Raw genomic sequence first — 20,592 nt, forward strand, 5'->3', positions numbered from 1 at the left:
CTTCACAGGGTTTTGTTGATGACTCAACTGGTTAACAGATACTAACTGCATCTTAACTGTGCCTGGCAGGTGGCAAACAAGGGATAAAAGCTAAATAAAACTCCAGTCTCTTGTTGCCTGGACTTTGTTTCCCACTTTGCAATAGTGGTTAAGCTGCAGGCTTTCCTCCCAGAGGAGAATTATCTGTGGATTGTTTGGGGTATATATATATTTTTTATGGGGGGGGGTCAGTCATGGGGCTTGAACTCAGGGCCTGGGCACTCTCTCTGACCTCTTTCACTCAAGGCTAGCGCTCTACCACTTGAGCCACAGCGCCACTTCCGGTTTTCTAGTGGTTTATTGGAGATAGGAGTCTCCCGGTCTTTCCTGCCCAGGCTGGCTTTGAACCGCGATCCTCAGATCTCAGCCTCCTGAGTAGCTAGGATGACAGGCGTGAGCCACCGGCGCCCAGCTGGGGTATATTTTTGATGACTACCAAGAGGGTCACCAAGGGGGTCTTCTAGAGCCAAAGATTCTGGATGAACCTGAGTAGTTCTGTAACCAGAGATCAAAGTTCTGTTACTAAAAAAACAAAAAGGTTTTGACATAGGGTGTCATCCAGGCCTGCCTCAACCTCTTGATCCTCAGCTTCCTAAGTGCTGGGATTACAGGCCTGCACCACCATGCCCAGCAGCCTATGTGTTTTTAAGATTTGTATAGCACTCTCAGCATACGACAGGGTCTCACATTGGTAGTAACCCAGGGACTACTGAAGTGGTGAGACATTTGGCCAGGGGCTGACCTACCAAGGAGCCCATAGACATAGACATAGAATCTGCACCGCTGGTTCTCAAAGTTGGTTCACAGTCACGCTGCAAACCACACCTGCCCAGTCATCCCCCTACAAACAACCTCTGTATGGACACATGCCCACAACAATATCTGCAACTACTACTTGATTACAGGGGCCAGCTGTCCTTGCTACACATAGGCCTGGCTCAAAGCAATAGGCTCACAGCTAGAAGGGACAATTGGCTTCTGAAGTGACAAAGAGATATCTACAGAGCACTCACTGCATTGTACATAAGTACCAGGTCCTTAATAGGTAGATAATAAACACCAAGTAAGCATGTGATAGAGTGAATTCACAGGTGAAGGAGAAAAAAGAAAAGGCTGAGACAGCTGGGTGCTGATGGCTCGTGCCTCAAATCCTAGCTACTCAGGAGGCTGTGATGTGAGGATTGCAGTTCAAAGCCAGCCCAGGCAGAAAAGTCTCCCAATGAATCACCAAAATGCCAGAAAGGGAGCTGTGGCTCAAGTGGTAGAGTGCTAGCCTTGAGCACAAAAACTCAGGGACAGTGCCCCAGCCCTGCTGAGTTCAAACCCTACAACTGGCACAAAAAAAGAGAAAAAAGAAACGGGAAGCTTTATCAAAATACAAATGCCTGAACCTTCTTTCTAAGATTCCTAATCAATGGATCAGCCAAAGCACCAAGAATGTAGCTGCTGAACCCTCTCTGGATCAGAACAAAAACTTAGAGAACATTTAAGTTTCAGAGAAAATCAACAACACAAATATCCTAAACCCTATGAAACCAACCCAGGTCTCTGTCCAATGGCACTCCCTTCCTTCCTCTGCTTATCCACTGACACGAAGAAAAAAAAGACTTACCTGGTAAATTTGCACATGGTAGCAGCCTGGAACTTCCAAGCCAAGAGCAGCACTCGAAATTCTGTGGGGTCAACACATAGGTCATTGCAAAAACGCTCCATGCCTTCTTCCAAAATTGCATCTTCCCGCTCATCTTTGTAGCGCCTGAACAGTTCTTCCAGTCTCTGCAAGGAAGACTCCTCAGCATTGGACTTGGACTCCCTCCCAGCATCTCCCGAGGACATTGGCAGCTGACAGGCCTCAGTGGCAGCCTCTGCCTTCTTGGTTCCATTGACGAGGATATCCCCACCTGGCTTGCCACAGGGTGGCACCTGTTCCTCACGGTGGCCTGCACCTCGCCTGCTATGTGACTTGCTGCTAGGCTCCCGGTCTCCATTCTTGCTGCCCAGGGTAGATGAGGGATTCTTGCATTTGGTGACACACTGGCCCATGATGGTGGTAGTCGGGCCTCTAGAGTGGCCCCCTCCGGATCAAATGCCCTCGTTGCCACTGGTCCATGTACTTCAACATGCCATCAGCCAGAGGAGCCAGCCCACCTGGAAAGAAATAGAAAGCAGTCACCTCTGGATAGTGGTAAAAGAGGTATGGACATGCCCCTCCAGGAGCTAAACATAGCAAGAACTGCTATTTCAGAGAGTCAACAACAAGACAAGGAAGACCCCTAAACCCACCCTTGTAGGTTAGCTTTGGAACTTCCCCTGGGAAATTCATTTAGCTAGAACATACTTGGAGAACCAGTATGGAAAATTCCTACAATTCTTAAGGTGGCACAGGTTCCAAGAGACTGATTGCTGTGAATAACACAGTTCTGACAGAAATATGCCAGGGGAACTCTTGTTTGCCAACTTAATCATCACATAAGAAAGTGATTTGGACCTGGGTTAAGCCAGAAGGTGCCAGTGCAAATATATGGTTTATCTTCTAAGCTCCTAATGGCTGTACTTTCAGGTTCTCTTTTTAAAATGAATACAGACAAGGGGTTGCCAAATCCAAGACCTATGCAGTCTCATAATGGCCTAACGATGAGGTAAGGGGTTTGAAGTGTGTCAAGACTATAAGCAGCATCCCAGACAAACCACAGTGCAGTTTGTCTGATCTCTCCGGGTTTCTTCTTGAGCCTATTCCACAGAGCAAGTATTAGGCCCCTTCTCTGTCCTATTCCTCCCACTTCCATAAGCCATCCACCCAGCCTATACTCCAAAGTGGCTTCCTGATCAAGGAGTTCCCTCTCTATCCTCCTGGCTCAGTCTTCTAAAGCAATGCATCTCCACTGTGAAAGATTGGATAACTGCTATTTGAAAAAGACTGCACTGACACGTGACAAATTCATCATGGTGGTTTATTATTTGTTGTAATTCACAAAGATACTTTAAACCAGGCTTTGGATTACAAACCAATGCCTGTAATCCTAGCTACTCAGGAGGCTAAGATCTGAGGATCTTAGTTCAAAGCCAGTTCAGGCAAGAAAGTCCATGAGACTCTATCTCCAAATTACCACCAAAAAGCCAGAAGTGGGGACTGGGAAGGTGGCTGAGTTGTAGAGTGCTTGCCTTGTATGTATGAGGCCCTGGGTTTGATTCCTCAGCACCACATAAGCAGAAAAGGCTGGAAGTGGTGCTATGGCTCAAGTGGTAGAGCACTAGCCTTGAGCTAAAGAGCTAAGGGACAGCACCCAGGCCCAGAGTTCAGGCCCCACAACTGGCAAAAAAAAACAAACCAGAAGTGGAGCTCTGACTCAAATGATAAGAGGACCAGCCTTGAACAAAAAAGAGCTCAGGGACAATGCCTAGGTCCTGGAATGGCACACCAAAATAAATAAATAAATAATCTAAAAGGTGGGTATTTTAGGGCTGGAGGCATACATTGGGTACCTGACTAGCAAGCACAAAACCCTGAGTTCAAACCCCAGTACAGAGAGAAAGTACATTAAGTAATGGCTAGAAACTCATTGGTTCAATTAATACACACTTTGAAAAATGACAGGAAAGCCAGGCACCAGTGGCTCACACCTGTAATCCTAGCTACTCAGGACATTTGAGATCTGAGGATCATGGTTTGAAGCCAGCCCAGGCAGGAAAGTCCATGGGGCCTCTCTTCTCCAATTAACCACCAGAAAACAGGAAGTGGCTCTGTGGTTCAAGTGGTAGAGCGCTAGCCTTGAACTGAAGAGCGCAGGGACAGCACCCATGTGCAGAGTTCAAGCCCCACAACTGATTAAAAAAAAAAAAAAGACAGGATATAAATACCTCTATTGGAGCTATCTGTGGGAGGGGGAGGGTAAACAGAAGATAAATGAAGATGAATATGGAAGTTTATTTGCACATATGAAAATAGAACAGTGAATCATTTTAGAAGGAAAGGTAGAAGAGTATGATGGGAGGGATAAGTTTGCTTAGGATACACTGTACATATGGTTAGAAATGTCACACATACCCCAGCCCCAAACATCTAATGATGTCAAAAAAAATTTTTTTAAGTTTTAATTATTAGATGGATGTGTGTAGCAGCCCATTTCTGTATTCTCAGCAACTCATAGAATAGGAAAAAATCTTGGCAAGCTACTAAACAGATAAAGGACTAATATCCAGAATATACAAAGAACGTCCAGAACTACATCCAGAGTAATACAATTAATAAATGCACAAATGAACAAAACAGATCTCACAAGAACAAATACAAATGGCTAACAGGTAAAGTTCAAGATCCTTAGTTATAAAGGAAATGCAAATCAAAATCACACTAAGATTCAACTTCATTCCAGTCAGAATGGCAGCTATCAAGAAAACAATAAATGCTGGCAAGGGTAGGGGAGCCCTCCAACGCTGTTGGTGGGAATGTTAACTAGTGGAACCACTCTGGAAATCAATATGGAGGTTATTCAAAATACTAAACAGACCTTCCTTATGACCCCTGCCACTCCACGACTGGGCATTTATCTGAAGGTAAATCCATATACCAGAAAAACACTTGCATAACTATGTTTACTGTAGCACTGTTCACAATAGCCAAACAAGGAATCAGCTGAGGTATCCAACAACAGATAACGTACTACGGAATATATATATATATATATATATATATATATGATAAATATACACATATACATACTATGGAATATTACATTAATGATATCATGTTATTTGCAGAAAAACGAATGCAACTAGAAGATACCAATATTGGATGAGACAACCCAAGCTTAAAAAACAACATATTTTGTTATATCTGCCCAGGAGAACATCCCCTTCCCCTTCCTGAAACCAGTAATCACCTGACTGTCGATCACCCAGCTCTGAGGTCACTTCTCCATCCACTGAATTCATTTCCTGAACCACCCTGGCCATGCCTCCCTCAGCCAATCAGATGTTTCCCAGCCTCAGAGATCACTTCCGCTTCTGCTGTGGTCCCACCTCCACCTTTCCCTATATAATGTGGCTCTACACAAGTCCCCTCTTCTTTTTCCTTCCCCTCAGTCTCATGTGCCTCCATCTCATACATGTCATTGCTCTCCTCTCAATAAACTCTTTTCTCCCTGAACCATGTAGCACTTTCCTTTCTGGTGAGCCTTACAATATTACTCAGGTGGAAGTTAGACCTAAAAGACATATTCATGGACATATATATTCATATGTATCCATCTACATAATTTATATGGATAAATACAACATGAATCTAAGCACTACAGAAGACGGAAAAGGGAAATGAAAAAGAGGGTAAAGGATTTTGAGATATATTTGGAAGGAAAATGAATATGGTTGAAATAGATTATTTGCAATTATGAAAATCAAACTATGAAACCTGTTGAAACTGTTTGGGGTGGGAAAAGGGGACAGTGATAAGAATCTGTAAGACTGATTAGAACATATTGTTGGCCCGTATAATGGAATATGTGTGTAAGGTATATTAAATAGGTAGGTTTAATTAGGTAGCCAATGAAGTGAACACCGTGTTTTTAACAGGCAGGAAAAGCAGTTTATTTGCAGAACTGCTGCCCTGCTGGGCATGGCCAAAGGGCGGACCCACCCAAGGGCCAGGACTTATCTAGACAGGGAGAGGTGTGGCCAGGTGGGGAGAAAGGTGGGGCCACATAGGATCTGGATATGACCTCAGGGCCTGGGTCTCCCCAATTGTCAGATGGGGGCGTGATCAGGGGCAGCTCAAGATGTGACCTAGCAGGAGCAGGATGTGACTGTTTCCAGGTGTGTTAGTTATCTAAGTAATGCAGACATCTGGGCAGAAAAACTTAGCCAAGAGGGAGGGAGGTGTCTACACAGGGCCCAAGGAGTCTGGGGCAGACCTTACAATGCGGAAATATAATAATGAAATATGCCTCTGTATTAACTAGATAACCTAATAAAAAAGACAAAATTTTCTCAATCAATTACCAGAAGGATGTGTGTGTGGCAGCCTGTATCTTTAAACCCAGTCCAAATCTGGCCTGGGAAAATTTAGGATAGAGTCCCTTTACGAAAATTTACAACCAAAAAGGGCTGGAGGTATAGGATCATTGCCCCTCAGTTCAATATCTAGTCCCGCTCAAAAAATTTCTTTTAATTACTAGAATTTTGAGCCAAAGGAAGCAGTGTTTTCTAAGACTACAATGTATATTCAAGAACTACTTCTTATCTTCAACTAGTGTGCTAGCAACCATCCATTTATACTGTAGCACTTGCAGTATTTTACCAGCCAGAATAATGTCAGCCACTGGAACTGTTAAGATAAATGTGGAGCAGAAGCTACCAAAGTGTAACAGGGATAGAAGATATCAAACAAATATTGAAATATGGATCTTGGGTCTAACTGGCACCATCTTGGTATCTTGGAGGATGAAAAATTGCATTCTTACAAGAAGCCCCAGATTGTCCCACCAAGCTAGCTTTGTATTTGTAAATACAATTTTGATGGGTTTAAATTCCCCCACCTGAATCATGTGGTTTTTGCCCCCATAAGCTTTATGCTAGCTGCACTCAGGATTGCAAGTTCTTTGGGACATAAGTCTGCCTGCAGTCATCCGCTTTCTTATAAATACTCTTCTCAAAGTATGTTTGAATCTTTCTAATAAAGACTCCTCTCAATATTCGACCTCTCAAAATGTGACTTCTCTGTATTTCACAATGAACTCCTCACTCCTATATAAAATATTACAGTCAGAGGCTGGGAAGGTGGCTGAGTGGTAGAGCGCTTGCCTTGCATGCATGAGGCCCTGGGTTCGATTCCTCAGCACCACATAAGCAGAAAAGGCTGGAAGTGGTGCTTTGGCTCAAGTGGTAGAGTGCTAGCCTTGAGCAGAAGAGCTGAGGGACAGCGCCCAGGCCCAGAGTTCAGGCCCCATGACCGACAAAAAAATAAAATAAAATATTACAGTCAGTCTCATGTAGGCCTCCCTGTTCACTGGTAAATTCAGAGCTCTTAGTGTCTGACAGTGGGGTAATAAAAGGCTGAAAGTTTAAACTTAACCTAAAAAGCCTAGTTTCTTCTTCTTGGTGCCTAGATAAACTGAGACTTGTCTTCAAGAAGAATTCTGTGGTGGGGGCGGGGAGGGGGGGGAGGGGAGAGGATGGGGAGAGGGGAGAGGATGGGGGGGGGCAGGGGGAGGCTGGGAAGGGATGTGAAGGGTAAACAAAAGAGGAGGCTGCAATGCTTGATAAGAAATGTACTCATTATCTTGCCCATGTAATTGTAACCCCTCTGTACGGTATGTTCACAAATTAAAAAAAAAAAAGAAGAAGAAGAATTCTGAATTGAGGGCTGGGAAGGTGGCTCAGTGGTAGAGTGCTTGCCTTGCATGCCTGAGGCCCTGGGTTCGATTCCTCAGTACCACATAAGCAAAAAGAAAAAAAGCTGGAAGTGGCACTGTGGCTCAAGTGGTAGAGCGCTAGCCTTGAGCTGAAGAGCTGAGGGACAGCGCCCAGGCCCAGAGTTCAGGCCCCACGACCGGACCCCCAAAACAAAAAAAGAATTCTGAATTGAGTAAACTCCTGGGTGTATAAAATAAAGCAAGAACCAGCTCTGCGGTTACTGAAGGGTCATCATATCAGGGCGTGTCCCTTTCTCCACCCTCAAGAAGAATTACATGACCAAAAGACAAGTCCATTCATGCCCTCAAAAGAACTGTAGTTCTCAGGCAAGGAGGGGGAAGAAAAACTAAGAGAGTAAGGGAAGGGATACCACTGTCCAAAAACAAATGTACTTTTTTTTTTCTTTGCCAGCCATGGGGCTTGAACTCTGGGCCTGGGCACTGTCCCTGAGCTTCTTTTGCTCAAGGTTAGCACTCTACCACTTAAGCCACGGCGCCACTTCTATTTATATGGTACTGAGGAATCAAACTCAGGACTTCATGCATGCTATGCAAGCACGTCACCACTAAGCCACATTCCCAGCCAAGAAATGTACTCTTTACTCTGACTTATATAAATAACACTTCTGTATATCATCTTTATAATAACACTTTTTTTCCCCAGTTCATGGAGCTTGAACTCAGGGCCTGGAGCTGTCCTTAAGACTCTTTGTGCTCAAGGCTAGCTCTCTACTACTTGAGCCACAGTGCCTGAAAAAACTTCCCATTCTTTTTTTTTCTGAGTAGTTTATTGGAGATAAAGAGTCTCACAGACTTTTCTGCTCGGTGATCCTTAGATCTCAGCCTCCTAAATTGTTAGGATTACAAGCATGAGCCACCAGCGCCCAGCTATCTATAATAACAATTTTTAAAACTTAAAACAAAAAACTGTCTTTTCTATCTGCTTCAAAAACAAAATAAAAATCCTTAAAAAGGCCTGTGGCAGGAAAATGAGACCCAGGTGAGATTTGTTGTTTATTTTGCAATGTTATCATTCTTTAAAAGTGTAAGTAGTAAACCATAAGTGCAACCTATTCAAGTTTTTACAAGCAATGGGTTAATTCTGGAAGACCATCACACAAGAGAAGCAACTGTTCTGGCAGAATTATCTCAAAACAAACAGGACTGTACCATGTGGAGGGCCTGGTTTCCAGATTTGTGTTTCTAAAGACTGGAGTGCTGAAAGAAACAAAGGCTCAAACTTACACAAACCCCACATGCTCACAGATTGGCAACTCTTTAATTCCCAGGCTCACTGACTCACCAGGGTTTGCTGTTCAGCTCCTGCTGCTGAGGGAGGCCCCACACCCGGTGATATAAGAGGATTTCCCAGCCTCCATCTGACCCACCTACCCAGGCCACTCACCCCACCCCCACAGGACAGATGCCTCATTACAGCAGCTTCCTCCCAAGCCCGACCAATGCCTGCAGGTAAGAACAGAACAGATGGGACTCGCAAAGAGGTCTAAATCCCATTGACTCCACTAACCATCCATGTAAGAGCATCTTTTGATGACCTGACACAGCAGAGCTAGCTGAATCATGAAGGCTTTTAACATGCCCAGCAGATGAGAAAAGGAGGGGGAAATCAATGTCTACTGATCAATCAGCAAGTGCCATTCTAGCTCCTTTCTTTGAAATGTCCCCATTCTGCTTGAGCAGGACGGCAAGTTGAAAATGTTTTCACGTTTGATGGTGAGCATGGCTCTCTGATTTCTGCTAAATGGTCTCCCTTCCTTTGCTACCCTTTTCCCGGTGAAAATACTTCCCAAGGAAAGCTCCTAGAGCTTTTCCCTAGGGCCCAGCCCTGTGTCCCAAGCTGGCAGCACTTCAAGTCCTTTAAAGTGGAAGGTCTTGCTGGCTCCCTGGCTGTTGGCTAATAGCTAATAATAGCAGTCATCAATTACCAAGCACTTGATATAGTGCCAGGTACTATGCTAAGCACTTTAGGGACACTAACTCATATACCTTACTATAACCCAATTTAAAGACAAAGAAAAGGAGGCTCAAGAAAAAGTAAATTACCCAAGATCACAAACAGTAATGGCACCAGAAACCATGGCCTGTGCTGCTCAGTCTACCTCCAGCACAGCATCTTGGGAAACACATCTAAGGGTGGAACGCCTGAGTTTCAGAGAAACGCCATAACCAGAACAGTAAATTTTATTCCTCAGCTATTAATGAAACAAACAAACACACAAAAAACACATGATCTGTGCTCAGTGCTCAAGAAGGATTTCCTGAGGCCAACCAGGCCTGGCAGGTGAATGTCTTGGGCATGGGTCTCACTCCAATAGCATGGTTACAGCTCCACCTCTGAACTGAAGCCTAATTCTTCAACTGGCTAGCTGACTGTGATTGAAATCTGAATTTCCTAAATCTTCAAAATGTTATCTTGCCTCGCAGAGCTATTGTAGGGATTCAGTCAGGAAATGTAGATAAAAGGGTACTGACACACGCGGTTACTTGATATGATAGATACCATAAAGCAGCAGCCAACAAATGATTGCTCCGGTTAGTAAGTTTCCAAGCCCAGCCAGGGTTTCAATCCCTGCCTAGGGACATTCAAAAACAATCACCCACCACAGTGCTGACCCTGCCACTCAAAAGCATCCCATCTCAAGGATAAGACTTTACCGGACAGCATTTCCCCGTGACTAATCTCCAATTCCAAGAGTATCTGCCACACCCTGTCCCTAACTTGAGGCCGACTTTCAGTCAACTCTAGACTCCTCCCCCTTTCCTTGCCCCTTAGTACACACACACACACACACACACACACACACACACATATGCAAAAGGCAGGGTTCCTGGGTTTTTTTTTGGTCTGTTGTGGGGCTTGAACACTGGGCTTGGGTGCTGTCCCTACACTCTTCAGCTCAAGGCGAGCCACAGCGCCACTTCCAGTTTTCTAGTGGTTTATTGGAAATAAGAGTCTCACAGACTTTTCTGCCCGGGCTGGCTTTGAACCATGATCCTCAGATCTCAGCCTCCTGAGTAGTTAAGACTACAGGGGTGAGCCACTGGCACCTGGCTGGGTTTCTGATTTTCTATGCAGTTAAACTCAACTTAGTGGAAATGCCTTCCCAATTGGTCCTCCTCCCTCTCACAGACACCTCTGCAGGGAGACATAGCACAATCCAGCATTCCAGCCCCAAATCTTCCAAAAGAACAGCAGCATCTAACTAATGAGTAGCCCATGATGTTAGTTCAGTTTAGTAGCTACATATAAAGGTAGCTCTATGAAGTAATTATCCTCAGTAACAGGAAATTAAACAGGAACACTGAGGTCAAGAAGCCTACTGAGGAAGGGAGAGAACAGTACAATAAAGAAGAGCTTGAACAATCTTGGATTTGAATTAGGGTGATGACACCAACTAACTCTACCTGTCAACAGCTCATCATCCTGCTATACCTCAGACTACTGGTTAGAAGGAATGAGATAACCCATGTAAAATGCACTACTCAATAAGTAGCTCATAAAAAGCATTTAGTAAGTGTTAGCTCCTGTAATCGTTATTGCTATCAAAAAGTTGATGACAGAATTAAGTTTCCCTTATCCTAGCAACAACACTCTTTTTAGAAGCCAGCCGAAAGATCTGCCATGGCAATTCAGGTATGGCCTCACCATAAGTGGATCTGCTCTCCTGTTTCAGCTAAGGGGCACAAATAACTTGAATGGAGCCAAGGACAAGAGGAGTAAAGAAAAAGGAAAGAAACACACACACACACACACACACTCACACACACACACACACACACACACACACTCATTCCAGGGAAACCTACTTCTAAGCAATTAAAAGTGGGTGTTCAGCAGACATTACTGCTCAATTCTGCATGGTTTACACTGAACCTTGATGAGTTTCCAGCTCTCCTCTCTCAATTTCAGCCCCAGCTGTTTCTGCCTCCCTCCCTCCTTTCTCAGCACAACTGCCCTGGCTGTTGTTCCTAGGAAAAGGCAGAGCTGCTGCCTGGAGCAGGCACTTCTCAGCTCCAAGGGCAATCCTAGAGGCTAGCCTAGCCTAGAAGCTCATCCCTGGGCCTGTTCTGTCTTCAAGGAGAAATCAGGAAACAGCACCTCTTTTGTTTTTTGGTCAGTGAGGGGGCTTGAACTCGGGGCTCAGGTGCTGTCCCTGAGCTTTTTTGCTCAAGGCTAACACTCTACTACTTTTGAGCCACAGCTCCACTTCCAGTTTTCTAGTGGTTAGTTGGAGATAACTCACAGACTTTCCTGCCCAGTCTAGTTTTAAACCATGACCCTTCCGATTACAGCCTCCTGAGTAGCTAGGATTGCAGACATAGGTCACTGGTGCCCAGCTTGGCTCCTCTCTTAAGACAATTCCCTGAATGAGAATGAGTCAGTCTCTGTCTGCTAGGAACTTATTCTCTCTCAACTGCTGAGACAGAACTGCCTTTACACAACAGAACCACCATGGAAGGCTAACGCACAGTAAGACTTGGAGCAAATGAAAAAAAAAAAGGAAGGGAGGACAGAGGGCAGAGTAGGCCCAAGAGAGAAAAACTGGGGTTATTCAATGCGGATGCATCATAGCCCTCAAGCAACTTTTACAGACTAGAACATGGAGATTTTTTTTTTTTTAACTACCAAGCAATGGGCTAGGACATAAAGCCAGCTTTCCAGATTTCCCATGGAAGGTTCAGTGAAGGTAGTAATGTAGTACTTTGATCATTCAATGACCAGAAACAGGAAATGTGAGGAAGAAGGGAGTGGGCCAAGGGAGTGGTTGGTCTATACTATTAAAATATTAGTAACAATATTTTAAAAATTAGTATGTGTTTATTGAGTGGGCTGACATGAACTGTCACATTTTGTTTTGTTTCGTTTTTCGGGTCCTGGGGCTTGAATTCAGGACGTGGCATTATTCCTGAGGCTCTTTGTGGTCAAGGCTAGCACCCTACACTAGAGCTTTCTCCCAGTAGTTTACTGGAGATTAAGAGTCTCACGGATTTTCCAGCCTGGGATGGCCTGGAACTGCAATCCTCAGATCTCAGCATCCTGAGATAGCACTGCAGGCCTGAACCATGGCCACCCAGTTGTCACATTTAATTCACTACAGATAATGAAGATTATCTCCATTCTACCTTCTACAGGAGGAAGGGAGCTGAGTTTAAGGAAGTTGGCTTAATTAAGCTCACAAAGCGACTTTGAATGAGAGAAGACTCAAATCCAGGAGTCTCTGGCTTCACTACAGTGCTGTGGTATGATATACTAGGATATACTCTTCCCTAAGAAGACAATGATACTTCAATAAGAAAACACACTTACCTAACACCTATGTGAATTACACACAATAAATTCCCAGAATGCCTTAGGTTCTCCTTTGGGCTCTCGTTAAGCAATGTGTGCCACTGAGCAAGTAACTCAGAGCATCTGTGATCTCAAAATTAAAGCAAAGGGGTCTGGGTTAGTCTTTTCAAGGTCTAAAGTTCTGGGACTTTTTAACATTCAAAGAGGCTGCAGTTGTACATTTGTAACTCTTTAGAGGACAGGCAATATGTCTCCTCAGCCAATTGATTGTAAGCTACTAGCCTGCACCAGTCAAAGCCACTTCCAAAGAAGAAATGGATACCACTGGTTTTGCAGCCTTCTTCTTCTTTAATCATATTTGATCTCTTCAGGGTCAGCAATAGGCCCTCACATATGGCAAACAGGCCAGAACCAACCAGCTCTTTGTGGCAGCTGGTTGGGGCAGGAAGTCTGCTTAGAGGAATGCTGTGTTGGCTGCTGGTGGAGAGTTTATCACCCAAGAAACAGATTTGTAAAATGAGGAGCTAAAAAACAAGAGACAAATGCGGCCATCCACAGTATCAGCAAGGCATTTAAGATTTGCTCTGAAGACTTTCTTAACAGAAGGGACCAAAATAATCCGCTACTACATTCTGTTCCCAGGGGCAGGAAGCTACGGGTGTTTCTACATATTAGCAATTAAGAAAAGAAAAAAAAAAAAAAGCCCATCTTTTCAACTTGCATCTAAACAGTTCCCTACTTAGAGCTATCTGAGTGTATGCTTTTATTTTATATGCCAGACCAGATGAACACATGAACTACTCAGCTTTGCTACTAGCTAGCTGCCAGAGGCTGAAGCAGCCACCCCCAGCAGAATCCATCCTAAGGAATCTCAAGGCAAGAGACAACAAGAGCTTCTCAAGTACACCTGGCAGCTGTAGGTTCTGAGTCACTCTAGAAAAAGTGGAAAATGGGTGGTGTCCAGTTGTAAACTATCTCTAGAAATCTGGCAAAATAATAAGAAGTAAAAAATCCCAAAGAGTTGTTTAAATGCAAGAGGGTACTTTGCTAAGGGTAGGGTGACTGCAGTCTCTACGGAACTTAAAGATCACCTTTGGTGATTAGACCTTGGGAGGGAAAGTTGTTCCCTCAACCAAAGCAATCCTGTCTGCTTTTATTTGTCAGGCTTTAAAATACTTTTGGTCCTAAAATGTCTTAAAGCTATAAGCTAAGGCAGCAGTCCTAGCGAGGACTGGTAGAATCTTCTACACTAACCAATCTCAGAGGTAAAGAGGAGGTTATGAAGGAAAGAGGGGAGGGAGGATATTAAAAAGAAAAAATAAATAAATTAAATAAACCAACCAGTTATATATCTGTAAAATAATCTTTGGTCTCATGACTAAAAACCAGCCAGTTGGCACAAAGTATAATCTTTTAAAAGTGTTCTTATCATTCTTCATACACTTCAAATATAATCATGCACTTCATAATGATATTTTTATCAATAACAGAACACAAAGGTGTCCCTGGATCCTAACGGAGCTAAAGAATTCCTATTGCTTGGTGATGCCACAGCCCTCTTAAAGATTGTTGAAGAATATTTTACTCAGATGTTTGTGGTGATGTTGATGTAAATGAACCTACTATACTGCCAACTGTATCCAAGTACAGTACATACAATTAGGCATCATAAATAATACTTGGTAAGAATGTTACTGGTTTATGTATTTCCATTACTATGGTTTTTAATCATTGTGCCATGCACTTCTACATAGACATATATACACATATTTTAGGTTACCAAGCATGGTAGTACACCCCTGTAATCCCAAGAGCTTTAATTTGATGCCTGTGTAGCTTTCATAGAGATGCCTTGTCTCAGAACAGGGGAACAAGTTGATTTAAATTGTGTGCTGTGATACAATGGCAGCAGCCTCATGCATCTCAGAACTACCATGTCTCTTGACAGCCATCAAGAAGTGACACATAATACTTGACATCACCTATGTAAATGTAGGCGTAGGTGTAGGCAAATACACCTAGGTGTTCACGCAATGACAAAATCACCTAACAGCCAGGTGCCAGTGGCTCACACCTATAATCCTAGCTACTCCAGAGGCTAAGATCTAAGGACTGCAGTTCAGAGTCAGACTGGGCAGAAAAGTCCAGGAGCCTCTTATCCCCAGTTAAGCACCTAAAAACTGAAGTAGAGCTGTGGCTCAAGTGGTAGAGCGCCATCCTGGGCAAAAAAGCTAAGAGACACCATCCCAGCCCTGAGTTCATCCTAGGATCATGTGCATGCACATGTGCATGCATACACACACACACACACACACACACACACACACACACACACAAAATCACCTCATGTTTCTCCAAACATACACACTGTAAAACAGGTGTCACATGACTGCTGAGAATACATACGCAGTTGAGGCCTGAGGACTGAAGTCAAAATGGGCCAGCTAGACCAAATATTTGCCAGATTCAACCAAGTCAATAAACACCACTACAGACTTTCCAAACACCAAATAATGAAATATTTTGTTCTCTGGGCTTTAAAACTGATTTTCAGGTTTACATGAGCTACATCCCACAGAACTAAATAAAAGGGGGTAGGGAGGGAGTGTTATCATTTCACTAACCAACAGCTGAAATTATTTTTGCTTTCACTATTGTTCTGAGTAGGTCTGACTACCCAAAGACGGCATTATAGGAAGCACCAGATTTCTATGTTGGCCACTCTTTTCATCTATGCCCCAGACATCCCTGTAATTTTCCTTGTTTAAAACTAGAAGCTGTCTTGGATTTGTCCTCCATGGTTAATAGTAATAAAAAAAATGGCATAGTCACTGTGCTTTTTACCTCTGGTTATTCTCATAAACTTGTATTTTCCTTAGGATAGTTGCCTTATTAGACTCCACGGAAGGTAAGCTGCTGATTAGGCACTAATTCTCTGCTTTCAGGTAGCATATTGATATCTGCTACCCTAAAGTTTTACCTGACTGATAAGACCCCAAACACTCAATTACCTATCACTTACTTCCCATAGTTCACTACTGAAATAATAATACAGGAATAATAGAAAGTGCACTTGAAGTACAGCATATTAATACATATTTCCTGAGGAAATTATTACAAGAGGACCCAATGAATCAAAGAATACACACGCACGCATGCGCCTGCACACGCACACACACAAACCTACAACTATAAAATCAAACTGTTCACTTTTTAGTCACTTTCTTAGGATTAGGAGTTCAGCTACAAAACAGTTAACTAGATAAGATTTTTTTTTTCCATCAAAGAAAAAGGCAAGAAAGGAAATTGTGAAATGAGCCAGAGAGGAAGGAACCCAAAACAAAGATGATTAATGACGGCCTCCAAATATTTTGAAGAGGCACCTGAATTACCATAAATGTACAGCTGTGGTTTCCAGAGCTACATGGTTTCTAAGTAGGTCTCAAGTTCATCACATAGAAACTAATCAATTTCTTAATGTTTACTAATTCCTTAAAAAAAACAAACCCTCTAAATCCATTAAGGCCATTTTTTTTCCAGCCTTTTCCTAATGGCTAACAACGAAAGCTGATTGCTAATGCACAATATACAGGAAGAGGAAGAGAAAAGACCGGTAAGAATTCCTGCTTTCAAACTCATCAGTAACCTAGTCGGAAGAGTAAAGCCATTAAGGATTTCTGCTTAGTTGAAAAGTTTTAAACAGTTATTCTTTGCAGTTTTAGAAACCACAGGGAAGCATATAAAAAGTCAATGCCACTTTAACTAATATTTTATATTAAATCCTTTATATATAAAGCATCCATAGTTGGCACACGAGTTACACACACATATTGTACATTAAACGTTTAAACAAATCATATTGTATTTTGCAACTGTTTCCATTCAACATAAAAAAAAATCTTCTCTCAAAATGTTTTGAAAAGAGCACCAATTCAATAGTAACCTTGGTATTCCCACTAGTGCTCAAGATATTTCATATAACCCATAGGCTATGTATACCCTACTATCCAATTTTTGATATACTATCTAGTATACTCAAAAAAGCAGAGCTGAAGGCTTGGTTCAAGTACTAAAGCACCAGCCAAACAAGTACACTGAACATGGGCTGAGTTCAAATCCCAGTACCACCACCAAAAATAAAGTACAACCCTAAAACACCTAAGACATTATATTTAAGGAAAAATATGAAGCCACTTTAGAAAGTGAACATTTGCTTCACTGTAAGTCCAAGGACTTTAACAAAGTATTATTAAGTGATAGGATGGGGTAAAAAAAAGAGACTAATCATAAAGCCACCTTTCAATTTTATCTAAATTTCCTCCATTTATTATTATATTTTTAAAGAATACAGACTTCAAGGCCCTTATGACCACTTCACAAAAAGGAGACAGATGATGCCCATCATCAAGTCTAATAAGTACTCATGATTTAGCATCAGGGTTAGAAAAGTCTGGACCATGGACTAGCCATAATCAAAATGAATCATATTCCCAGGGAATAGGAGTTTCATTCACACAGGAACTGTGGAACCCTTGGAAAATGATTAAGGGAGTGGCTTTAGCCCGCTGACCTACTGTATGGGCCTTCTACCTATGGATTAGATCAAAGAATATGACTTACATGTAGCAGTGACTTATCTGCCTCCGCAGTATCCGGGTTCTTTACATTACCCAATTTTCACTAGAAGTTTCCTCTCCCTTACTTGACTATATGGCTGGGTGAGGTTCATAATAGAATATATGACTCAGGCCAACCAATGCCTCCTATGAAACTGGTTTCAAAGATTGGGATCAGGATAGGCAGGTGATCTCAGCCAACACGGCTGAATCTCAGCACTAAACAGTCATCTTTCCAGAGCCACCAGGGAAGGCGGTAGTCAAGTAGTAAAGAAGCCTATCAAAAGGTCAGTGTAAGGTTTAAGTGAGCCCTCCTTAGCAGGTGACTCAGTTCTAACCTATATAACACCCAAGAATGAAATCCCTAAGTGGAAAGTAGTACTGAGAGACAAAGAAAAACTTAATTTTGAAGGCGTTATTTACACAATTAATCCAACTGCACACAGAATCAAGATCAAGGCCCAAACATCATAAAACATGTGAGCCAAAATTTTCGCTTTCATAAGCAGATGTCAGTTTTTGTTACAAATGAAAGAGTCCCTACAAAGACACATATATGCTACTTAGACCTCCTACAAAGGGAAAAACAAAAACAAAAAAAAAGGAAGATCTCATACTTAAGACTGACTTTCTGATTCATACTTCATGCTCTAAGACCAATTTACTAGGCCAAAATTTCAACCCCATACATCATGGAGAACAACAGAACCAATGATCCCTATCTCAGGAAGGCTGTTAAATTCCATTACAACTAGCTAGACTGTTGGAATGCTATTTATAAGCATGCCGTAAGATGGTATAACTAATGCCTGTAAGAATCTTTTCAATTGTAATTTTTCCCATCTTAGCCCTCCTTTAAATGAAGAGTACTTACATCTGTCTCATTCTACTATGGACATATTTTCTGTCACTTTCATGTTCCCAAGGAGGAATCTCCTCCCAACATTCAGACACCACATGAAGACAATAAAGCAAGCATTCCCGGATGTCTTCCTCTGCAGTAATATCATGACTAATCTTCCAGCTGAAAAAGGTATCTGATCAAAACCACCCATCCTATGAAACCAGAAGACCAGAGATGAGCAAAACTTGGCTACCTTCTTGGTTTCAATTACTATCACTGAAACAATTTCTCTGATTTTAAGTGCTAAAGAGCCAATTTGGAAAGTATTCAGATTTTAAAGACAAGAACAGGAAATGATGATGTTTGTGTATCATTATTGGAAATACATATAATCCCTTCACGTTGAAAGAAGGCTCTGCTTTCTTTCTTTTCTCTTTATTTCTTCTTTCTTTCTATCTTTCCTTCCTTCCTTTCTTTCTTTTCTCCCCCCCCCCCTTTTTGCCAGTTCTTGGACTTGAACTCAGGACCTGGGCTGTCCCAGAGCTTCTTTTGCTCAGGGCTAGCACTCTACCACTTGAGCCACAGATCACTTATGGCCTTTTCTGTTTATATGGTACTGAGGCATCAAACCCAGGGTTTCATGCATGCTGGGTAAGTACTCTACCACTAAGCCACATTCCTAGCACTCTGCTTTTTTTTTTTTTTTTTTTGGTCAGTCATGGGTCTTGAACTCTGGGCCTGGGTGCTGTCCCTCAGCTCTTCAGCTCAAGGCGAGCGCTCTACCACTTGAGCTACAGCACCACTTCCAGTTTTCTGGTGGTTTATTGGAAACAGGAGTCTCTTGGTCTTTCCTGTCCGGGCTGGCTTTGAACCAAGATCCTCAGATCTCAGCCTCCTGAGTAGCTAGGATTACAGGCGTGAACCACCAGCGCCCGGCAGCACTCTGCTGTTTTAAAAGTAATTTATTTCTTTTTATGGAGAATAGGACTGAGTTTGAACTCAGGACTTCAGGCTTGCTAGGCAAGCTCTCTAAAGATGAATCCTATCTCCAGCCCTTAAAGTTACTTATTTTCACTAATGAGACATAAGGCCCCACAATATATTACCATATGTAGAGAAAAGTAGATAAATCTATTCAAATAGTACTCCATCGGATAGAAGACAACATGGTATTGCAGACTCTGCAAAGTAAGTCCTCTGATGATTCCTACCTGCTCACTCCCAAACCACATGACCTGCCAAAATTACCATTAGCTGAGGGCCATTGTAATACTACCCACTGAAACTATGTTCTAACAGCTAGGCCCTATTTTAAGAAAAGGAAAAAAAAATTCTGAAAGAAAGCAGCAGACCATTAGTGTAACCATTAGGACACTTGAAAAGCTGAAGGTAACTATGGGCCCCAGAATAAACCATGCAAACAAAGATATGAATTTTGTATCCATGGATTTATATGCAACTTCTAAATTGCCACCAATGTTTTGCCTGTAGAGAACCCACATTCTTGTCACTTAAAAACCTGTGGCACAGCATTATACTTAATGGTGAAAAACTAAAGCGATTTTCTCTTAACTCAGGAACGAGACAAGGATGTCCACTCTCTCCACTTCTCTTCAATCTAGTATTAGAATACCTAGCTACAGCAATAAGACAAGATGCAAACATAAAAGGGATCCAAATAGGGAAAGATGAAGTAAAATTCTTCCTCTTTGCAGATGACATGATCTTGTATTTAAAGAATCCCACGGACTCCACTCCCAAATTACTCAAGCTGATTCAAAACTTTGGCAAACAATAAATACCTAGAAATTAACCAAAGAAGTGAAGGACCTCTATGATGAAAACTTTAAAAACCTGAAAAAGGAAATCAAAACAGAACTTAGAAAGTGGAAAAACCTCCCATGCTCTTGGATTGGAAGGATAACATCGTGAAAATGGCAATATTTCCCAAAGCTATCTACAAATTCAATGTGATACCTATCAATATTCCAACCTCATTCTTCAAGGAAATAGAAGAGGCAATCCAAAAATTCATATAGAACAATAAAAAAACCACGAATAGCAAAAATGATCCTTAACAGAAAGAACAGTGCTGGAGGAATATCAATACCCAATTTCAAACTCTACTACAAAGCCATAGTAATCAAAACAGCTTGGTAGTGGCACAAAAACAGACCTCAGGACCAATGGAATAGAATTGAAAACTCAGAAATGAACCCACAGACCTATAGCCATCTAATATTTGATAAGGGAGCTAAAAAACTTAGAATGGAAGAAAGACAGCCTCTTCAGTAAATGGTGCTGCCAAAATTGGTTAATCACTTGTAGAAAACTAAAGCTAGATCCTTATATATCACCCTGCACCAGAATCAACTC

The 20,592-nt window shown here is 42.3% G+C and overlaps 1 protein-coding gene across 1 annotated transcript in view; it reads right to left on the reverse strand.

Moving 5' to 3' along the window:
- Positions 1-20,592, reverse strand: part of Dcun1d3 (DCN1, defective in cullin neddylation 1, domain containing 3) — a 47,635-nt gene that overhangs the window by 2,026 nt on the left and 25,017 nt on the right. The window contains exon 2 of the mRNA XM_013011716.1: positions 1,652-2,187. Coding sequence (XP_012867170.1) covers positions 1,652-2,082 — 431 coding nt within the window. The 5' untranslated portion in view covers positions 2,083-2,187. The remainder of the gene's footprint in view (positions 1-1,651; positions 2,188-20,592) is intronic.

This window comes from Dipodomys ordii, unplaced genomic scaffold (assembly GCF_000151885.1).
Source record: "Dipodomys ordii isolate 6190 unplaced genomic scaffold, Dord_2.0 Scaffold14, whole genome shotgun sequence".
Classification (NCBI taxonomy): Eukaryota; Metazoa; Chordata; class Mammalia; order Rodentia; family Heteromyidae; genus Dipodomys; species Dipodomys ordii.